The sequence below is a fragment of the Vipera berus genome (assembly GCF_964194415.1).
Source record: "Vipera berus genome assembly, chromosome: 1".
NCBI lineage: Eukaryota > Metazoa > Chordata > Lepidosauria > Squamata > Viperidae > Vipera > Vipera berus.
Window position 1 is genome coordinate 116,941,986 of NC_138202.1, and position 21,000 is coordinate 116,962,985.

A 21,000-nucleotide genomic window follows, 5' to 3' on the forward strand; every position below is an offset into this window, starting at 1 on the left:
AACATGTACACGGAAATATCACCAGTTGCATCAATAGTGGCCAATACCAAGGCCATCATTATTCATTCCATTTATATATCACAATAGACATGGTGATTGGGGCTGTGATGTTCCCGGGTAGGCTGATGGGTTACACAACACTTTGACATTGCCCTGGAACAGCATATTGCACAGGAATTGAACAGTGGAAGTGATGTGCTGTTCTAGCTATATCTGTTCCTGTCGATGCAACCTGCTATGTTCCTTTTGGGGGCTAATAACTGTGGACTGGGAAGGAAGATTAAGCAAACCCAGTTACAAAATATAGTTCAACATTCAATTTATAATCTTACACAGATTTATGCAGGAATCAGCTACAGTGAACAGAAGAGACAAGGAATGTCCATTTAAGCAAGCAGGCCTACTTAATATTAAGCACAAAAAACATTGAAAAGGTTGATTATGATTACACTGAACCCACACCCACACTGCTGCTCCCTTACTATCCCCTCCTAATAAATTCCATTCCTCTACTCCCTGGGAAAGCTGCCTCAATCGGCGTTCCAGGCTTCCCAATATAATTGTATGTTTTTATTTTGTAAAATGAAATATTTATGAAGAACATCAAGTTTCTCATGAGGCGAACTGGTCATTCTTATCCATTAATAATTCATTTAGCAACACCAGCAGAACCCTGGGATATTTATATGTTGACCCTACACAATAAATTATTATGTGTCTGGCATAGTTCTTCATCTCTTCTCGATCACCCATACAACTGGTGAGACTTTTGTTCCTCATATATGTTAGAAAAACAAGCTAGAGCCAACTGATGCAAACAAATATCTCTACTTTTAAAAATTGAACTCTACATAATTATAATCATTATTATCCATTGCATGTATTTTAAGCATGATTTAAAAAATCCTTTAAAAATAAAATTGCAACAAAACCTGACACAATTACAAGGTAAAAACTATCCTGGACTGGGTTAGAGGTGGGAAATAAACCAAAAATGAGTCTCAAATTAAAAAACCCAGAGCTGATTAACACGCTAAATGATTTTGCAGAGAGAAATCAAGAATCAAATAAGCAACCCTAAATCGTGGTGATTTCAAAATTCAGTATATCAGAATCAAAAGAAATAAGAGAACTTGAGGAATGCAATGCCTTTTCTCAAGTACATTACTGCATGAATATGTTTTCCACAACTTAAAGCACTTATGAATTAAGAATATAGGGTATAATTTTTACTCATGGGGTAATTAAGTCAAGGGTTTCTGTGAAAATCTTAAATTGGAACTAATTTACAGTGATTCTCACCATGGTTAGATATGGCCTTTTTATGTACAAAAGAGGTCCAAAAGGGTCATGATCTAATTGTAGATAATTGTATCTTCTCATATTCTGGAGAAAAGTGCTATCATTAAAAAAGATTCTAACTATATAAAACAGGGTTATGATCTTTGCTTTTGGTTAAGAAGCACATTTTCTCTCTAGTAATGCCATTTTTCACAGAACCACCCTGTACCTTTTTGAGAGAAATATTAACTACACCATCTAAAGTCAATGACTCATTAACTAATCAACAGATCCAATCCTGTGTACATTTTCATTTTACTGCACCCACAAGCTTTACAATCTGCAAAAGACATTATTAATCTAACAAACACCAAAAATGGTTGGCCAATAAAGCCCAGCCATGTGGTCAGTGTTTAGATAAAAGCTGGCAAAGCTTGGAAATCTTGGATGTCAGTCAAAAGCATTTTGTTCCTCCTGAAATTAAGATGGTGAACACTGAACCAGTTTTTCACTTTTAAATGAACAAACAAGTCCTAATTCCTTCATAAAGTGTTGCCATTTGGCCTTTGCAGATGTTATGTTTGGATGCATAGCATATCCTCAAAACTAAGCAGAAAAGCTGCTTTTAAGAAAGATAAAATGTGCAGTCCACAATCTTTCACTCCCACCGTAAAGTACCGTAAAGGGAGGCTGTCAGACCTACAGCCCACAGGAAAGAGCTCAGGGACACCCTACATTGCTCCAGGACTGCCTCCCCTTTGACCCCAGATCAGGGTCTGTACTGTGAATAAAGATAACCGTTGTTAGTTATGAGTCACCCATCACCACCAGGGAGATTAATGGCTCCTAAAAGATGAGTAATCAAAAGAGATTGCCAGATGTTTGTTCCCTTTTATATACCCCCACCCCAAAATAGAGTTCCCAAAGTAGCTAGCTATCTTCCTAATAATGCCTGCCAGTATTCAGCTACCACACAGACAAGCAAAGGTCAACTCACATGACTGCCTTGTCCTTTATACTGTGTGAGAACATCAGAGAGCTAATTTCTCTGTCCCAGTTAGCCAAGACTCCCCTGGGTAGCAATGTAAATCCTGTTGGAGCTCCTTTAAATTGGAAATTCAACTCAACTTGTGTGTATCATAAAACCTCTTGTTATACAATTAATGCAAGCTGATACATTTGGTTGTTCGGATATGGGGGGCAGTCCAGCAACCACTGTTCAGGCCAGGGCCGGGATTGATCGCGGAGGGGAGGAGCGGGGGTCGGTCGCCCCTGGGGCTCCAGGGCAAGTCGTGGGAATGCCTATTCCCACGACGTTAGGGAATGGCAGCAGGTGTAGGAACAGAGGGCCGTATCGATCTCAGGGAAGGCCTCTCCGCTACTTGCAAGCGGTGAGGCGTTCCGACCCTCTTGTTCTACCCCGAGGTCCCGGGAGTGAGGATGTGCAGCCGCCTGAGCTCCGGCTGGTGTACCTGAATGCCAGGTCTGTCGTTAATAAAGCTCCTCTCGTCCGTGACTTGGTTGAGGGTGAGCAGGCGGACCTGGCTTGCATCACGGAGACTTGGTTGGGCCCAGAGGGCGGTATTCCTCTGGCTGATCTTTGCCCACCAGGTTTCCGGGTGCTACACCGGCCTCGGGCTCAGGGTAGGGGTGGGGGAGTGGCTGTTGTTATGAGGGAGACCTTAGCTCCGCGGGAGGCCACCGTTCCGCAGATAGTCGGGTGTGAGTCTCTCTTCTTGAGATGCGGCCCTGGTGCGCAGTTGGGCTTGCTGCTGGTGTACCTTTCGCCTAGTCACGCAGCAGCAGCCCTGCCTGAGCTTCTCGATGTCCTCTCTGGGTTGGTGGTTGAGTTCCCGAAACTTATAGTTTTGGGGGACTTCAATCTACCATCTCTGGGAGGATCATCTGAGTTGGCTCGGGAGTTCATGGCTTCCATGACGGCCATGGACCTGACGCAAGTAATTTCAGGACCGACTCATGAGGGAGGCCACACCCTTGACCTAGTTTTCTTATCTGGTCGGTGGTTAGATGACCTTGGTGGGGGCTCTCCAATTATTATGCCCCTGTCATGGACCGATCATCATCTCCTGCGGCTGGTCTTCCGTTTTGCCACCCCCCGCCGTGGGTGTGTGGAACCAGTTAGATGGTACCGCCCCAGACGCTTAATGGATTCCGCGAGATTCCAGGCAGCGCTGGGGTCCCCACCTGCCTCCCCCACTCACAGCTCGGCAGATGCCTTAGTGGAAGCTTGGGAAAGGGCAGCCACTGAGGCTCTTGACCGAGTTGTACCCTTGCGGCCCCTGACCCGATGCAGATCCCGTCGAGCTCCATGGTTTTCCGCGGAGCTCCGGGAGATGAAGCGCCGGAGACGGGGCCTAGAGAGCGGTTGGAGGTCCAGCCGATCCGAATCCGACCGATTGCGACTAAGAACCCATATTAGGTCTTATCTCGCTGCGATGAGGGTGGCGAGGTCTAATCACTTCGCTACCCTTATCGCGTCCGCAGATAATCGCCCGGCCGCTCTGTTTAGGGTGACTCGCTCCCTCCTTAATCAGGAGGTGAGGGAGGAACCCTTGCAGGGTTGTGCCGAGGAGTTTAACAATTATCTGTCGGACAAAATCACTCGGATTCGGACCGGTCTGGACTCTGACTGGGCAGAGTCTGGCGATCAGGACGCGGGTGGTCTTGTCGATATCACTTGGGAGGAGTTTGATTCTGTAACTCCGGAGGAAGTGGACAGGATTATGGGGAGACTGAGCTCCACCACATGTTTATTGGACCCGTGCCCTTCCTGGCTGGTTTATGCAGCCCGGGAGAGGACACGCAGCTGGTTCCAGGCAGTTATATCAGCTTCTTTGAGTGAGGGCAGCTTCCCTGCCGTCTTGAAAGAGGCGGTGGTGAGGCCCCTCCTCAAGAAGCCTGCCTTGGACCCAGCTGTATTGAACAACTTTCGTCCGGTCTCCAACCTTCGCTTTCTTGCGAAGGTTGTTGAGAGTGTGGTGGCGCATCAGCTCCCTTTGGTCCTGGATGAAGCGGATTATCTAGACCCGTACCAATCGGGTTTCAGGCCCGGGCACAGCACGGAGACGGCATTGGTCGCGCTGGTGAATGATCTCTGGAGGGCTCGGGACAGGGGTCATTCCTCTGTTCTAGTCCTATTAGACCTCTCAGCGGCTTTCGATACCATCGACCATGGTATCCTGCTGCGGCGTCTCAGGGGATTGGGAGTGGGAGGCACGGTTTTACAGTGGTTCTCCTCCTATCTCCAGGGACGCTCGCAGTCGGTGTTGACAGGAGGGCAGAGGTCGACCGCGAGGTCTCTCGTTTGTGGAGTTCCTCAGGGGTCGGTCCTCTCGCCTCTCCTGTTCAACATCTATATGAAACCGCTGGGTGAGATCATTCGTGGCTTTGGAGTTGGGTATCATCAGTACGCTGATGATACCCAGCTTTTTCTTTCTACCCCAAACCACCCCAGTGATGCCCTCAACGTGATGTCCCGTTGCCTGGAGGCGGTTCGGGTCTGGATGGGGAGGAACAGACTTCAACTCAACCCCGACAAGACCGAGTGGCTTTGCATACCTTCATCCCGGGTCTATTCGGATATTCCATCTCTTTCTATGGGGGGTGAATTATTACCCCCCGTAGATAGGGCTCGCAACTTGGGAGTCCTCCTAGATTCGCGGCTTACCTTGGAAGATCACATGGTGGCTGTGACTAGGGGGGCTTTCGCCCAGGTTCGTCTGGTGCGCCAGTTGCGGCCCTATCTAAGCCGGGATGATTTATGCACGGTCACTCACGCGCTCGTGACCTCTCGTCTAGACTACTGCAACGCTCTCTACATGGGGCTTCCCTTGAGGACCACCCGGAGGCTCCAACTGGTACAGAATGCAGCCGCGAGGGTTGTGTTGGGAGTCTCCCGATACTCCCATGTGACACCTCTGCTCCGTGAGCTGCATTGGTTGCCAGTTGTCTTCCGGGTGAGATTCAAGGTGCTAGTAATGGTGTTCAAAGCCCTCCATGGCATGGGGCCGGAGTACCTCAGGGAACATCTGCTGCCGGCATCAAGCTCCCTGCGCCCTGTGCGTTCCCACAGAGAGGGCCTCCTCAGGGTGCCACCGGTCAGAGAATGCCGACTGGTGGCCCCCAGGGGGAGATCCTTCTCTGTGGGCGCCCCGGAGCTATGGAACCAGTTACCGGTTGAGCTCCGGACGGCGCCCGATCTGCGCTCCTTTCGCCGCGATCTGAAAACATACTTGTTCGAGCAAGCCGGCCTGGCCTGAGGGGGGATTGGTGGGGTTTTTATCATTTTTATTGGGGTTTTTACTATTTATCAATTGTATTTTAATCGGGCATGCATTTAATTATCTTTTAGTTTTTGTAAATTTCTGTGTTTTATTCTTGCCCTGTACACCGCCCTGAGTCCTCCGGGAGAAGGGCGGTATAGAAATATTAATAAATTAAATTAAATTAAATTAAATTACATCATATGGAAATTTAAAACTTCAACCAAATAAGCAAAGTAGGTTAGATAACATAAAGGGAGAGAAATCACAACATAGGAAGTATCAAAGAACAAATTTTCTTGGCATCTAAAGGCATAAATGACAGCACCAAAATGGCTCTTGCTCCAACTCTGTAATTTGATTAAGTGGGTTGTGTCCATGAAGCTGTATGATGTAATTAATGTGTTAGTCTTTTTGATGTCACAAAATTCTTTCTTATATTAAAAGAGAACACTATCTTGGTGATCTCTCTCCAAATTTTAATGTCATTATGTTGTCCCAAGATGTAATTTGTGAGTTGTAAAGTTCTGAGTCCTAATTCCCATGCTGTAATCCTTCATCACTGCTCAGGGTTGATGGAGAGGCATAGTCCAAATCATCTGGCGGGCACAAGATTGTCTAACTGCATCTCCACAAGTATCCAGACTTTTTACTATTCCCACACATGAAGAGGTATAGGAAGAGATCCAACTTATTTATAATTACAGTTTATGAAAGAAGTTTATTGTACAATCATTCAGATAGTTCCTTCTATCTCTGTTCCACAGCTTTGAGGCCTAGACTGAAAATTAATAAATTTTTCCAGGAAGTTAGGAATTAAGAATCTTTAAATAGCTTTGAGAGTCCAAGAGTCCCAAGAGCAAAACAACTTGCTCTTCCTTATTCTGTTCTAGCCTTAGGAACCCAGTCCATGCTTGGATGATTTCCCATGCCTTTGTAAAGCTCTTACTAATTCCAGGGCAATTGAGCATGATGAGAAAATCCTTGATGAGGGAAGCCAAGTAACCAACAGGGAGTTTACACGGAATGTCTCTAGTTCAGAGCAATATCTCTAGAGTCAGATTCCTTTTATGTACAAGTGGGCAATCCATGGCCCACTTCTGACACTTGGGTACTGTCCCTTGGCTTTCAAGGCTCCAGGATTCAGGTAGTCCTCAATGTATGACACACAACTGGGATCAGAATTTCCATTGCTAAGTAAGGCAGTTAAGTGAGTTGCACCCCATTTTACAATCTTTTTTACCACAGCTGTTAAGCCAATCATCTGGTTGCTAGGCAAATCCAGCTCCTCCCCTCCCCCCCTCCCCCTCCCCCTCCCCCCATTGACTTTACTTGTTGGAAGCTGGCTGTCACAAATGGGAATCACATGGTCCCAGGACACTGCAACCACTGTAACACATGCTGAGGGCTAAGCGTTCAGATTTTGATCATGTGACCATGGGGATGCTATGACGGTTTTATGTGCAAGGACAAGTCGCAAGTCATTTTTTTTCAGTGCTATTGTAACAATCACTAAAGAAATGCTTGTAAGTTGAGGACCTACCTGTACCTGTTCTTTTTCTCTACTGACCTGCTGGTAGAAAAAGGATGGCTGTTCTCAAATTGTTTTCAGCAGATCCAAAGGACCAATATTGATAAAACAATTTGGAAGGTAAGGAGAAAGCTTTCACCTCAACTCACTGATTCTCCCAGTGCAATTGGGTGCCCCCCCCCAATAACAGCGGTGGTCTTCAGTAGGAATGGTGGGGAAGAAGAAACTTTAACCACACTCTTCTCCACAAGGAAGGATTTCGGGTATGTGTTGTTAATGGAATAATGAGTTTCCTCTCTTTTCCTGTCATTAAATTACATCTTTACCAGAATAAATGGATGGAAGGAAACTTGACTTCCTGGTGAGCCCAAAACAGCTGTGTACATAAGTGCATGGATTCTGGACAATATGCTGCAAGGCTGTTGCCTTTAGTAGATATAGGCAACATGTTATCCAATACTGCAGATTCTCAGAGTGGTTTACTTTGCCACCCAGTTCACATTTTATTTCCAACCTCCACCCCTTCTTTTTATTTCTTCTTAGTCTTTACCATCATTTTATTTACAGGAATGGATCTGGCCACAAAATAAACTCTGCAGTACTGTACTCCATAGCGGTGGTGGTGGTTGCAACTCATTGTTCTACCTAGTGCTGCCTGGAAAATGGCAAGACCAGGAGGCACGGCTGGGGATTAAAGAAAGTGGCAGAGGACCATCTTTACCAGTTTGTCTTCTGGTAACTTTGTATTGTCTGTTTGGCCTGGGGACACCTGCTTACATGTTTGAATTTTCAGACATACTCCTAGCCAAAACATGTCTTCCCTGGTCTACAGAAATTTAAGAGCTACATCCTGTGCACAGTAAGTTCTTGTTTTGTATTCTTAATGCTGGTAAACATATAACATCAGAAGCTCTTCTTTTAAATCTGTTCAAGAGCTTTGTGCTCACTGCAATACTGCAATTATCCATCATTTTTCAGTTTCCTACACAAGTCTGCAACACATGGTTCTGTAAACCTAAATACAGTATATTCTTTTGGCTGAGAAAGAGCAGCCCACTCAAAGTCACTCAGAAAGTTTCCGTGGCTAAGAACCTACTTGAACCTGGTGACTCCACAGTGCCAGTCCACCATCTTAAGCTCTTCACTACTTTGGCTCTTCATATAGTCACTTTATACCACTTCTTATATCAAGAAAATATATTTCAAAATAACCAAACTAAAGACCAATGCTAAATTGGGGGGGGGGGGGCTTCTCTGTTTCAGTGTTGACTCCTAACGACTTCCTGGACTAGTCCCTGAAGTTTACTTTGCAAGGCTTTTCAGAAGTGGTTTGCCATTGCCTCTTTGCTAGGGATGAGAGAGAATGACTGGCATAAGGCCCCCATCTGGTTTCATGTCTAAGGTGGGACTAGAACTCACGGTCTCCTGGCTTCTAATCTGATGCCTTAACCTCTAAGCCAAACTGACTTCAAAGCTAAGACACAGTATGTAATATGGGAAAGTGCAATGATAAACAATTGTGTAACACAATTATATTATCTGCACACAGTTGACTTAAGCAAAATAATTGCAGTTAAGGCAATCCTATCTGCAATAAGTGCAGCCAGCCTATGTCAGGGGTCCATCTTATTTGTATGAAAGGCGTGGCATTTTCTCATGAGGCACTTGGCAACTGAGACAGTGTGGACTGCTGTTATTTTTACAGTGTTAACAACTGAATGAATGGTACAACATAGAATGGTTTCATTTGTTAAGACCATGATGTATCTGTTGTTACCAGGGCTTTCTTTGTCACAGAACGCTCAGAACGGAGTTCCGGCACCTTTTTTGGATGGAACCTTGTAGGGTAGGCAAGGTGGGTTGTATGACATGTGTGAGTTCCGGCACCTTTTTCTTTTACAAAAAAAGCACTGGTTGTTACAATGGCAGGAGGTAGAAAGAGAAGAACAAGAACGCTGGATTCATCAGACAATCACGTTGCTCTCAGTGAAACAGATTGCACAAGCTGGATTCACGTCCAGACTTGACCAAAGAGGTTTTTTTTTCTAGTACTGTTGACTACAATAGTGTATTATGCTATATCCTCTAGACAGCTGTAAAAATTACAAGGCATGAATGCCAGCAAGTTTGAAGCATGATGCAAATGCTTTGTCCTGAATTGGTGCCATGAAAAGAAAGAAAAAGAGGGAAAATGCCAGATGTTCTAAATTATTAAGGTAAGGAAACTCCTGATAGGAAGAAAAAGCATCAATTTGTGCCTATGCATTGGGGGGAAGCGCTACACTGAATGGATATCCTTTGACATGGCAGTTCTGTATTACACCTGGATTTGGTAGCTATCTAAATTCTAGTATAACTAAGTCTTCCAAAGCTTTTCAAGAGAAGAATGCTGGCTGTGAGTTCCTACCTCAAAAGGAAGAGAGAAGACCTTTCCTGCTTAATTCTTTTGCTGCAGCTGCGGCACTCTGTTAATTTTTTATTTGTTTTATTTTTTAGATCTTTTTATCTGCCTTTCATAAGTAACTCAAGATGGAGAACATACTTAGTATTCTTTCTTCCTCCTATTTTCTCCATAACAACAACCCTGTGAGGTGGGTTGGGCTGAGAGAGAGCAACTAGCCCAAAGTCATCCAGGTGGCTTTCATGCTCAAGTGGGATTACCATTCCCCCCCCCCCCAAATAAGACCAGGTCTTGTATTAATTTTTGCTCCAAAAGATGCATTAGGGCTTATTTTCCAGTTAGGTCTTATTTTCGGGGAAATATGGTACTAAATGCGGACGTCTTGCTGACAATCTTAACTGGGGCTTATTTTGGGGGTGGGGCTTATAATATGAGCATCCTGAAAAATCATGCTAGGGCTTATTTTCCGGTAGCACTCCTTGTCTCCGACTGCGAATTCCTACAATCCTACTGGGATGGTAGACACACACTCCTACTGTGTGTGTGGCTCCTACTATCCTATTCACTGACAACTGAAGCACCAGGTGAGCAGATATATCTGATGGAGGGTCCACACAAATATTAACAAAGGAGGAAAAACTGCTCCACCAAACTGGAGACAACATTATCTGCACTCGTTCAAAACATGTACTCTAAGCAAACTAGCATCTGTAGTCCAAGCGGTCCCTCAGTCCCAGTCAGCGATTAAGATGCCAATACTGAAAAGGCAGACAGAGGACTCACATTTCCAGGGGAATCATGTTTCAAATTAATACAGCTCCAACAGATTATTTTGGCAAGTAATAGCACACATCAAATGGGGTATTGGTGCCCTATCAATGGCTCGTAGTGAACAAAATTTCTCTTGTGATTCATAGATGTCACAGCCACTGCAAATGAGCAGAAAGCTTCCCCCTTCGTTCCTAGAACATCTCCCAAAGCTTTTCAACACATAGATGACTCAAGCCTAGGAAACTGGTGACAACTGGCTTAATTTATTTCAGAGAATAAATTACTAGCTAAGAAAAAAGTTATGGGCTGAAGAGCAATTAAACCCCCACACAATTTAAAACATTTTATATGAAGAGGAAATTGAGAAAGAAAGTGGTTTGCTGGAGCCCTGTTTCTGGAGTCAAAAATGACTGAAGGAGAGGGAACATTTGTCGGTGCTGATTTATTTCTCAAGAGAAGAGCAAGAACATTTTCTGTCCAGTGAGAGCTCTAAAAGGAACTCTGTGCTGGGTTAGAATCCCTGTGGCATTGCAAATAGGCTTTATTTTTTAAACAGAAAGAGAGAAAGAGAGAGAGAGAGAGAGAGAGAGAGAGAGAGAGAGAGAGAGAGAGAGAGAGAGAGAGAGAGAGAGAGAGAGAGAGAGAGAGAGAGAGAGAGAGAGAGAAAGAAAGAAAGAAAGAAAGAAAGAAAGAAAGAAAGGAAGGAAGGAAGGAAGGAAGGAAGGAAGGAAGGAAGGAAGGAAGGAAGGAAGGAAGAAAGAAAGAAAGAAAGAAAGAAAGAAAGAAAGAAAGAAAGAAAGAAAGAAAGAAAGAAAGAAAGAAAGAAAGAAAGAAAGAAAGGAGAGAGAGAGAAAACAAAGTGCCTCTTTTAATTTCCCCATAATAATACTTTCAAACATTTCAGTCTAATGTGCAGGAAACTGGCAAATATTTCAGACACAAAAGTGGTTACATTGAAAAATTAAAGAAAAGTAGGTAATAATATTGGACCTTATGAACCCTCAAAAATCTACCCTGGCTTTGGAAACTGCAATAAATGGCTATCTTGGGGTTCTTTTATGTTTTATTTACATAGTGGCCAAAATTGTGGAAACCTTTTAGGAAAAGTGTACAGTAGAAATGCCACCTCTGGTTAAGTTTTCACCAATTTTTCTTCTAATTTCTTTATAACTGTAGCTTTGTTCACTTAATAATACTATTTTACATCACTTTCTGGGTGACCAGTCAACTCTTTGCACCATTACTTTAATTTTATTACATTTTACAAGCTGACTAAATGAAAGAACACAAAAAAAACCCAACCAACTTGATAGCGATCACATAATGCACTGACAAATATTCTTTCAGCTTCAATACATGACATCAATAACTGAATCCTACTGTGATCTGATTGGCTCATTGCTAAAACCACCTGATTGGCTCTCTAAACACTCATGCTCATTGGCTACAATCAGATGAAGGAAAGCTACCTGATATCAACCTAAGCAAGTTGTGCTTCCTTTTTCTGGTTATTTGCCTATAACTTTTCATAGAATACAGTACAGATAATTGAACAAACTATGTTGCATTACATTCTTCATTAAATTATCTTTCCATTGATATATAATTTTATGGTGCTGTTATTAGCCATCAAACCTCAAAAATACACTTTTCCCAAAAGGTTTCCACAATTTTGGCCACTACTGTATATGAAGAATAGACATCTTGGTCTCTTCTGCAGGTTTTAGACCAGAGTTGGTGCAAACAGTTGGTGCAAACAGTTGACTGGTCGCACAGAAAGCGATGTAAAATAGTATTATTAAGTGAACAAGGCTACAGTTATAAAGAAAGTAGAAGAAAAATTGGTGGAAACTTAACCAGAGGTGGCATTTCTACCGTACACTTTTCCCAAAAAGTTTCCACAATTTTGGCCACTGTTGTAGTGTATAAGCCTCTAGACACAGTTGACCCTATTTTTCTGTCCCATGCAACAGGGGTCCCCAAACTCTAGGCCGTGGCCCACTAATGAGCTGTTTGCAACTGGACCGCAGAAATGGCAGGTGAGCCCGTGCGCGCATCCTCACTTACATGCGCAGCAATCGTGTGCACGCGTGCTCTATTTGCATGAGCGGTGGGCGTGTGCATACGCGCAGTTGCTGGCCACTTGAGCAGGACCATCCCCTCTCCTCACCCCCGCCAGTCCGCAAAGCCAGAATGGTGGGGGAACTCTGCCATACAACACACCCTAACATGCTGGAGCTGCTACTGATAATGAGGAATAAGGTGCAATAGCTCTTTTATTTTTTCACTATGCTGAAGGTTTTTTATCCATTTGTGCTCTATTTCATAAACATGTTAGTCTCATGAACTAAAATGAACCTCAACCCACAAAGTACATTTTGACCCTAGACCGCAACCTGTGGAAGTTAATGATCCACAAACAAGGCAGCAAGTGAAAAAGAGTGGCGAAACTGTCTGTGAAGTGATTTTCAATTCTACCCAAAATTTTATTCTGGACAGTATCTACGGTAATTTATTCTGCATAGAACCTAGGAGGGAAAAACCTTCTTCAGAAGTGTTGGGAAATACAGGAGTTTTAATTGCAGGGGTCCTCAACCTTGGCAAGTTTAAGACTTGTGGACTTCAATTCCCAGAATTCTGGGACTTGAAGTCCACAAGTCTTAAACTTGCCAAGGTTGAGGGCCCCTGTATTAATGCATGGAAGCTAAAATCACTGTAAGTGAATGATAAATATCATATCTATTAAAAGCTGGAAAGAGATCCGCATCGCATTCCCCGAGGCCACTCTTGGTACTTTAAAACCAGAAGAGGCAACCAAGGCTTTTGCCTGCTGTGATCTCAGATCAGCTTTTTCCATCTTGGCAACTTCCACATGTTTTGGGACTGACATCTACAGAAACCTCACAGCAGTCTGCATGCATGTCTGAAATGCACGGGACGAGATCATGAAATCCAGAGCTTCAGTGAACCTGTATGAACCTCTTCTCAGCCAGGAAAACAGGGCTGCTTTATTCCGGCCATTCTCTCTGAGCTTTGAAAGGCCACGTAGAAGAAGCCAGAGAGAAACAGAGGGGTGCCTCTGCATGTGGGGTTTCAAAACTGGCCAGACCTCTCCACTCAGGAGGAAATTTGTCAAGAGAAAGGAAGAGGTGGAAAAAAATCAACTCCCTCTTTCTGAAGGTGAGACCCAAGAGAGCTCAGATGACCCCCCCCCCCACATTGTTCTTTTGGCATTTGGATTTCTGCCTTTCCTGTAAATATTTCCCAGACTGGAATGATGCCAGGAACCACCGTTCTCTACCTGGAGGGAAAGCATTTAGAAGCACATTGAAAAGAGGGAGGTGCATCCATAGCCTCTTGAGGGAAAAAGGTGCTTGGGCATAAATAACTTTATGAGGGGGTGCTTTTCTCAACAGACTGACTGCATCCTTTAAAATAGGTTCCGCCATCCATCAGAACATTAAAAAAAAATAATCCCAGCCAAGAAAACAATGTTTTTTTATAGACAAGATGCCTTGTGACTAAAATAGATTTATCTTTCCCACATAAGAAAAAAATAAGGATGATCTAACTAGAAAATATATTGTGAGGAGTGTATTTTTTTTCCAACAACAGTGTCTTTTAAATTATCTATTATTTAGATCAATGTAGGAAAACGATATAGTAGTGTTAATAGTGCAATACTATAATTAAGGGAAAAGGGGGAAACAAAGAAACCTGGAAAATTATGTGACAAACAAAAGATCTCCAAAAAGTTTGAGCCACAAATGTCTTCCTGTACTTGGCAGATAACTACAGGCAGCTGTGTGACTGCTAATACTCTCTCACCTGGAAGACCCACTTGAAACGACCATAGAAGGCATAGAAAGAATAGCTTCGGCGGCAGCACGAAAAAAGAGCAGACAAAGCAGGAGATGGAAATTATCTCTTGCACGCATAATGCAAATGTAAAGCTACAAATTGGGGATTAGAAACTTCCAATGCACCCAGACTTTTATTGATGGGTGTGTCCCGCTGACATTTAAACAGAGCGTTAGATGTAGAGTGAACAGTTGCCTAGACATTCAAAACAAGTTCTCTGTGAGGTTTGAATCATCTCACAATATTGTGTGATACTTTGATTAAAAAGATACTTTGATTAAAAAAATTTGTTTTCAGTATCAGGAGAACAGCTGGCCTTTACTTTCATTCTCAATTGCTTTTTTTTTTTGCCCCTTCCATTCAATCACATCCCATTTTTGAAGACTGCCTGGACAGGTCCCTGCAGTTTTCTTGGCAAGTTTTTTTCTCAGAAGTGGCTTGCCATTGCTTCCTTCCTAGGGCAGAAAGAGAATGACTGGCCCAAGGTCACCCACATGGCTTTATGTCTAAGACAGAGCAAGAATTCAGTCTCCTGGTTTCTAGCCTGAGGCTTTAACCATTACACCAAAAGGGTTCTCCCTAATTGCTAGCTGTAACCTAATTCACACAGCATCCATTTCCAGCAAGCCCATTAAGTTTATAATATCTATCTTTACCTACGCTGCAATTTTTTCCTCATTCTTCTCTGTTCTCTGGAGTTGTAACTTCTTATTAGATGGAGAGTTCTAGAGCAGTGAAGAGCTTGCATATATTTGTGTACTGGTTTGATGGGATCTATTAAATGTTAATAGGGATTATAATCATAAAAACCTAGAGTTGGAAAGGACCTTAGCTCTTAGTCCGGCGCCTGCCCAGTTCAGGAATCAACTTTCTAGACCAGTGATGGCGAACCTTTTAGAGACTGAGTGCCCAAACTGCAACCCAAAACCCATTTATGTATCGTTGGGTGCTGGGAGGGCATGGCCCATTGGCTGGATGTGGTCCATTGGGTGGGCTTGGCCCATTGGGTGGGCATGGCTGCGGTGGTAACAGCAGACTGGGTGGGACTAAAAAGTTCAATCAATCAATTCCAACTTTGCGAGATCTTTTTTTTTCCCACGAGAAGTTGAAATTGATTGATTGAACCTTTTTTTTTTTTTGCACACGGTGGTGGAGGCCTAAAGCGAAAAGCTTTTATAAAACCCAGCTGAAGGCCTAGGACTGGGGCGATGGTGTGTGTGTCCACAGAGAGGGCTCTGCATGCCACCTGTGGCACGCGTGCCATAGGTTCACCAGCACAGTTCTAGACAAAATGGCTGCCAGGCTCTTCTGGAAAACCTCCAGTAACAGAGCACCCACAACTTCAGGAGACAGAGTCAGGCAGTTGCTCCTGCGTTCTATTTTGGATCCCACATTGAAGGGCTCTCACATACAGATTCTTGTCTTCCCCTCAGGTGTTAAGGAGAATAAATCTTTTTCCTCTTCTTTGTAACATTCCTTCATGCACAGGAAGACTACTTGCTCTCATGCTCCCCTTAGCTTTCTCTTCTTTAAGCCAAACATCCCTAGTTCTTTTAAATGCTGTTCCTGGGATTTAGTCTCAAAACCCCTCACCATCTTTGTTGCTCCTCTCTGCACTCTTTCCAGATCAATCCAAGACACCACATATGACATTAACACCCAAATAAATCTATAATGATCTAATCAGGGCTACAATCAGAATCTTGAGAGATGAAGGTCTTATAAGAAGGCCTTGGCTTTCAAGCAAAACATGGCCACAAATAAAAATGAGAAGTTTGAATTGAAATTATCTCTAAGGCAGCTTTTCTATCAGTTTGGCTGCTTCCTCTGAGGGCAAGTACACAAATCACTCTGACAGGCAAGACTAAAATATAGTTGTTCATACACATCCTTCATCATCAGCCAACCTTCGGTGTGCAGTTCTTGATAAAAGAGCTTATTTTAAGTAAATAATGGTTATGGTCTTGATTTAATTACAAGGCTAATATATATATGCTTGGTTTTATAGGAATCTGGAGTAACTCAAAAGATTTACAGAACATTATTCTTGATAGAGAGCTTGCTCAACCACTTGCTGTGCAACACACATCTGTTGAATTGAAATGTATTCATTTAAACAGAGGTCTACAGAACATTTCAATATAAAAATGACTTTGCCGAGTTTGAAACTCAAACCACAGTGACTAGATTCATATAACACATTGTAACAAACCATATTACAAATTAGTGTAGGATCTGAATCTACCCTCTATCTCTTCCAAATTTAAGAGGCAGTATTAGCTGGCTTTACTATGATCTGGAGGAAAAAGATGAAACAATTTTGATAAGGTTAAATCAATCTTGAGTTAGTTAGTACCTAAAAGGAAAATTGATCCCTTAAATTCTATTGAAGTTTGTATCAATAGGAAGTCCCTAAATTAGACAACTTTACACATATACACATGTAGAAATGTGCTTCATTTCTACAGGCTCAGTTTTCAACTTTTCTTAGTTTAGAAAGGTATATTAGTTTTGCTCCAAATTATTTTAAACTCAAAGGGGGCACCCATCTATTTTCATGCACCCACAAGACTGAAGAACGTAACAAGCATCTGTCACTCTTATCCTACTGTTCAGCCACCACCCCCTTTTTGCCTCCAGAGTTTGCTAATCAGTGACAGGAGTTTCTCTTTTTCAGAGAGCTAAAAGCACTTTTTCAAAGAAGAACGTTTAATCATAGTGTGTGTGATCATCTATCTTTCATCTCTGATAAACAGGTCTTGCCATTTTTTCAATAATTTGCAAAGCTCCCTTTGATGAGTGGGCCAAAAAAACCATATATCTATTAATATCATGGGAAGCAAAAGCTATCTCAAACGACTTTCAGTTCCAGATTATTGTCTACCTCCAAGCAGAGTGATTCTAAACATGGATGCCCCATACATAATTATGGATGAATAGCTGTCATTGTACAGGTTTAAGTGGGGGAATAGATTTATCCGTAAGAAAAAACTGTTGAAGCCAGCAGCAGCTATCGTAACATCCTGTGGCCAGATATTCTATATCCTAGATTAATTACATGTTGCATGAAATATTTCTTTTTGTCTGTCCTCAATCTACTGCCAAGCAAATGTTCTGGATGACCCCCAAGTTCTAAATCTTTGAGAGAGTGTGGAATATTCTTTGCCAACAGAAATCTGAGATATCACAGGCACACCAAGAAATATTCTTGTCTTGTAGGAACTTGTTTTCTGAAACTTACAGCTTCTGCACATGGTGCAAAGAAACCCCAAGATACAAGAAATGTGGACACATCCAGGGCCAGATGCCTAGGAAAAGAAGGGTTTTAGGAACAATTTACCTACTTATTAGGGCGCATTTTTTGAGATTCTAACCTACGGTTTGGATTGGAATGCAATTTCAGTACTGATTCTAACAAAGATAAATAGAAGAGCATTATGCTACAACTCAAAATGAGTACAAAAATGAAAAGATATAAGAATTGTTCCACATGTGCTACCCTGAAAATTGCATTACTCTGTTGTTGCAATTGTAATTTTTAATAACACTATTATTTTAAAAAAATCAAAATTACATTACACTGATTGCCTACTAAAATTCCTGCATCCATGCTTTTTTTCTTCCTTTTTTGCACCAAAATGTGCGCATACTCACACAGGCACACAATCAATCTTTCTAACCCCATAAGATTACATTATCATACTGCTTCTTGCAAAGCATTTTAAAAGAACAGTCTTTCTGCTTATCATCACATATGTTCTTCTGTGACTATATTCTTATGATAAGAAGGCGCCCCTGCCCAAAGCATTGGAGGAAAAATACTGTTAAGAGCAGTCCACTGTTTCCTGACCCACTTTGGTCAAATCAGAGGAGGAATTTAAGCTCTTCCTCTAAGTTGCTCACATATCCAAAGAATCACAAACCCTAATTCTTAACATGCTGTGCTTTTATCTCTTTTTCAGTATCCCTTCATTTCTCACTTGAAGGTCCAAGATAACATCTAGAACCTTTAACAGCTTTGGGGGCAAAACTGCCTGATGTCTACAAAACAACAGCATGTTAATCCAACACAGTGTTTTTCAACCTTGACTACTGAGATGTATGGACTTCAGTTCCCAGAATTCCTCAGCCACACATCTCAAAGTTGCTGAGGTAGAGAAAAACTGATGAATGAAACACATGGTCTTTCCTGTGAGTTAGTGCTGCTTTGCCTCCACTCTACAGAATCAAGGGTGTACAGTAGATAATAGCCTTAGTCTTAGCCGTGACAAAGAGAATTATGGCTCTTCGTAGTCTTGCCGAACACTGCCCCCTTCTTTGCCTGTACTATTAGTGGTAATTTTCTTCTGGTTGGCAAGCAATCCATCATTATTATAGAAGAATGCAGCCTTTCCCAACCTGGATACCCTCTCTCTTGTGGACTTCCAAATCCCAGAGTTCTCAACAATGACAATAGCTGGCCAGTATTTGGGGGAACTGAAGTTTATACATCAGAAGAGCACCCCAATTTGGAAACCCTGATATATTAAGAAGTTCACATTAAAACAATGCTTGCTTTGGCATCATAAAGCCTAGACATCATCTTTGAAGTAAGGAGAAATGGTGGTTATCTCTCTTTCTCCTTCTTTTCTGACCCTTAGCCTGTGTCCACGGTCGATGGAGTAGCTCTTCTTTTTATATATCAGGATCTATCACAAAATGAGCTTACCTGGTGGTGGGAAAGAATGGAAAAGAGACGATTAGCCTTGCCTTATTACCTGCTGAAACATTTACAAATACACATGAATATGGACCGTCCTCCTCTGGGAGAGATTCACAGGATATTGGAAGGTGCCCCTCTTTCCACTGAGTCCAACACAGATCTTTCAGGGCCTCACAAAATCCCCGGCAGGGCGGTGGTGTGACCGGGAGAGAAGCATTGCACCCAGGTACCAGTAGCAAGCAGAGAAACCACTCCAAGTAGCGGTGACACCGAGATTTAAGAAGCCCCTCCCACTCATGCAAAGCAGCCCAAACTTCCTCCTCGCTGCCGTGGTGCAAATAATTCGGCACTCGGAAATGCTTCGTGCCCAGGTGGTTGCAATACGACAACTTGGTCGGTAAGGGCAAGCACCGGCCAGCTGATGGAGTCCATCCAGATAAGAAGGAAGGAAGCCCTGAACTGCTATTGCTATGTTGCACAGCGTAGGTTAGTAGAAACTCAAGAGAGTCAGAGTTATTGGCAGGGGGGAAATCCATAACATTAGTTGCATTGGAATTAAACACTGAACCTCTAGAATGGTTCGTTTTTGCATGAGCTACTCCTATCCCAAAATGTTTAAAGAAGGGGTGGCTTTTAAAGCTGAGGTGTGCTCCACTGCCTTTGGAGACAGGCTGGCTGGGATTTGTAACATAAGGCAGCACCCAGTTGTCTAAAGTACCCACCACCTTGGATGGCATTCCTGCATGCAAGCTGCTGCCGCTGCCACTGCTGCTGCTATTGGTGTGGGATTCCTGCAATTTCAAAGCTTTTGCAGTGGACAAAATATCTTGTTTTTTTGAGAAAATGACCCAGGTTGCCCTTGTTGCTGGGGTGAAAGCAACTTCTTGCCCCGCTTCTGGAGACTCTTGAAAAACCAACATGGTGCCACTGAAATGACCATCAGGTGAAAATGAGAAAGAGGCACTACCTTGCCGTGGCTTCCCAGGTTTCTTCGGGAAGACGCGTGTCTTGTTCCACAGAAGAGCAAAGTCTTTGTTCCACAGACGAGCGAGCTTTGTTGCCCCCTCTGGCTTCTTAGTTTCCAGGGAGGTCTGTATGTCACCTGTTAAGTTAGCAGTAATGTTCTGGATACTCCCTGGCTCCGTAACAGGGGCAGGTGATGTGCTGGTCTCAGCTCTGGCAGGTACCTTGGTCCTCTCTGTCCTGTTGGTTGTCTTTTCATCCAAAAGCTGAACCAAATTCTGAATGCCTTTAGCCACGCTGAGGATCTCCTCTCCCACTCCTGTAACATTTCTTTCTCTGCCTTCTTCCTGGAAAGGAGATGTTGCTGCAGGGACTGGTAAGGTTGCAGTAACGTCTGGTTGCTTCAGGTTAAATAGGGTCCCCACTTTCCCCCTGGGCTCAGGATCAGTAGTACTTTCAAAGAGGGCATTTGGGCTGGTGGTAGCTGCAGGTGTGGGAAGGTCCTGGCTCATCTCATCTTCAGCCTCGGGAGCTTTCGTAGGAGACAGCGTGGTTTCTTCTGAACCTCTCCAAAACCAATTCTTCCAGCCCTGGGCATTGGCTAAGCAGCAGAGGAGCACCAGCAGAAGCCAAGCACTGACTATTACTCGCGCCATTCAAAGGTCGCTATGGGGAGGTACGCTGCCGTGAGTGGTGAATGAAGGAATTCACATTGATCTGTCCTCTGGAGTTCTGGGGTTAGGAAGCACGCTGCTCTCGGCCAGGCAGATATACAGTAAAAGGAAAGGAGGTGTGGCTAACCAAGCCCTCCCCTCCAGCCTGTTTCCCATTAAACCAACACTTTTCAAACACAGCCTGGGAAGGCTTTTAACAGAACGAATATACAAGTAGATCTTAAATTGAATTCTTCCACTTTATTTACTATATCCAAGTGATGGAAAAGCATGCCTGGGAGCTAACAATTTCATAATTTCAGCAGCCTGCTGCTTCCTCTCCTCCACCCAAACCTTAAGAGAATATTTGGGCACATTAAGCTCCTCCCTGCCCTGAACCAATTTGAAAACAAAAGGTAGAGATTTCCCTCACACACACACACACACACACACACACACACACAGACTTTCCTAGCTGCTTACATCTTCTTTCTCCAGCCATTAACTTCAGAGCACAGATGCTTTTCTCCAGAGAAATCCCATCTAAGGGAGAA

General features: G+C 43.3%; 1 protein-coding gene across 4 annotated transcripts in view; it reads right to left on the bottom strand.

Annotated features, from left to right (window-relative positions):
• COL18A1 (collagen type XVIII alpha 1 chain) overlaps window positions 1–21,000 on the bottom strand; it is a 196,168-nt gene that overhangs the window by 83,501 nt on the left and 91,667 nt on the right. For 2 of the 4 annotated variants that reach the window (XM_081328543.1, XM_081328542.1), the window contains exon 1: window positions 18,886–20,504. The exons of 1 other annotated variant lie outside the window; for it this stretch is intronic. In XM_081328543.1, coding sequence (XP_081184669.1) covers window positions 18,886–20,449 — 1,564 coding nt within the window. In that variant the 5' untranslated portion in view covers window positions 20,450–20,504. Of the gene's footprint in view, window positions 1–18,885; window positions 20,505–21,000 lie in introns of those variants that run through there. One more of the 4 variants, XM_081328544.1, reaches the window with a different exon arrangement.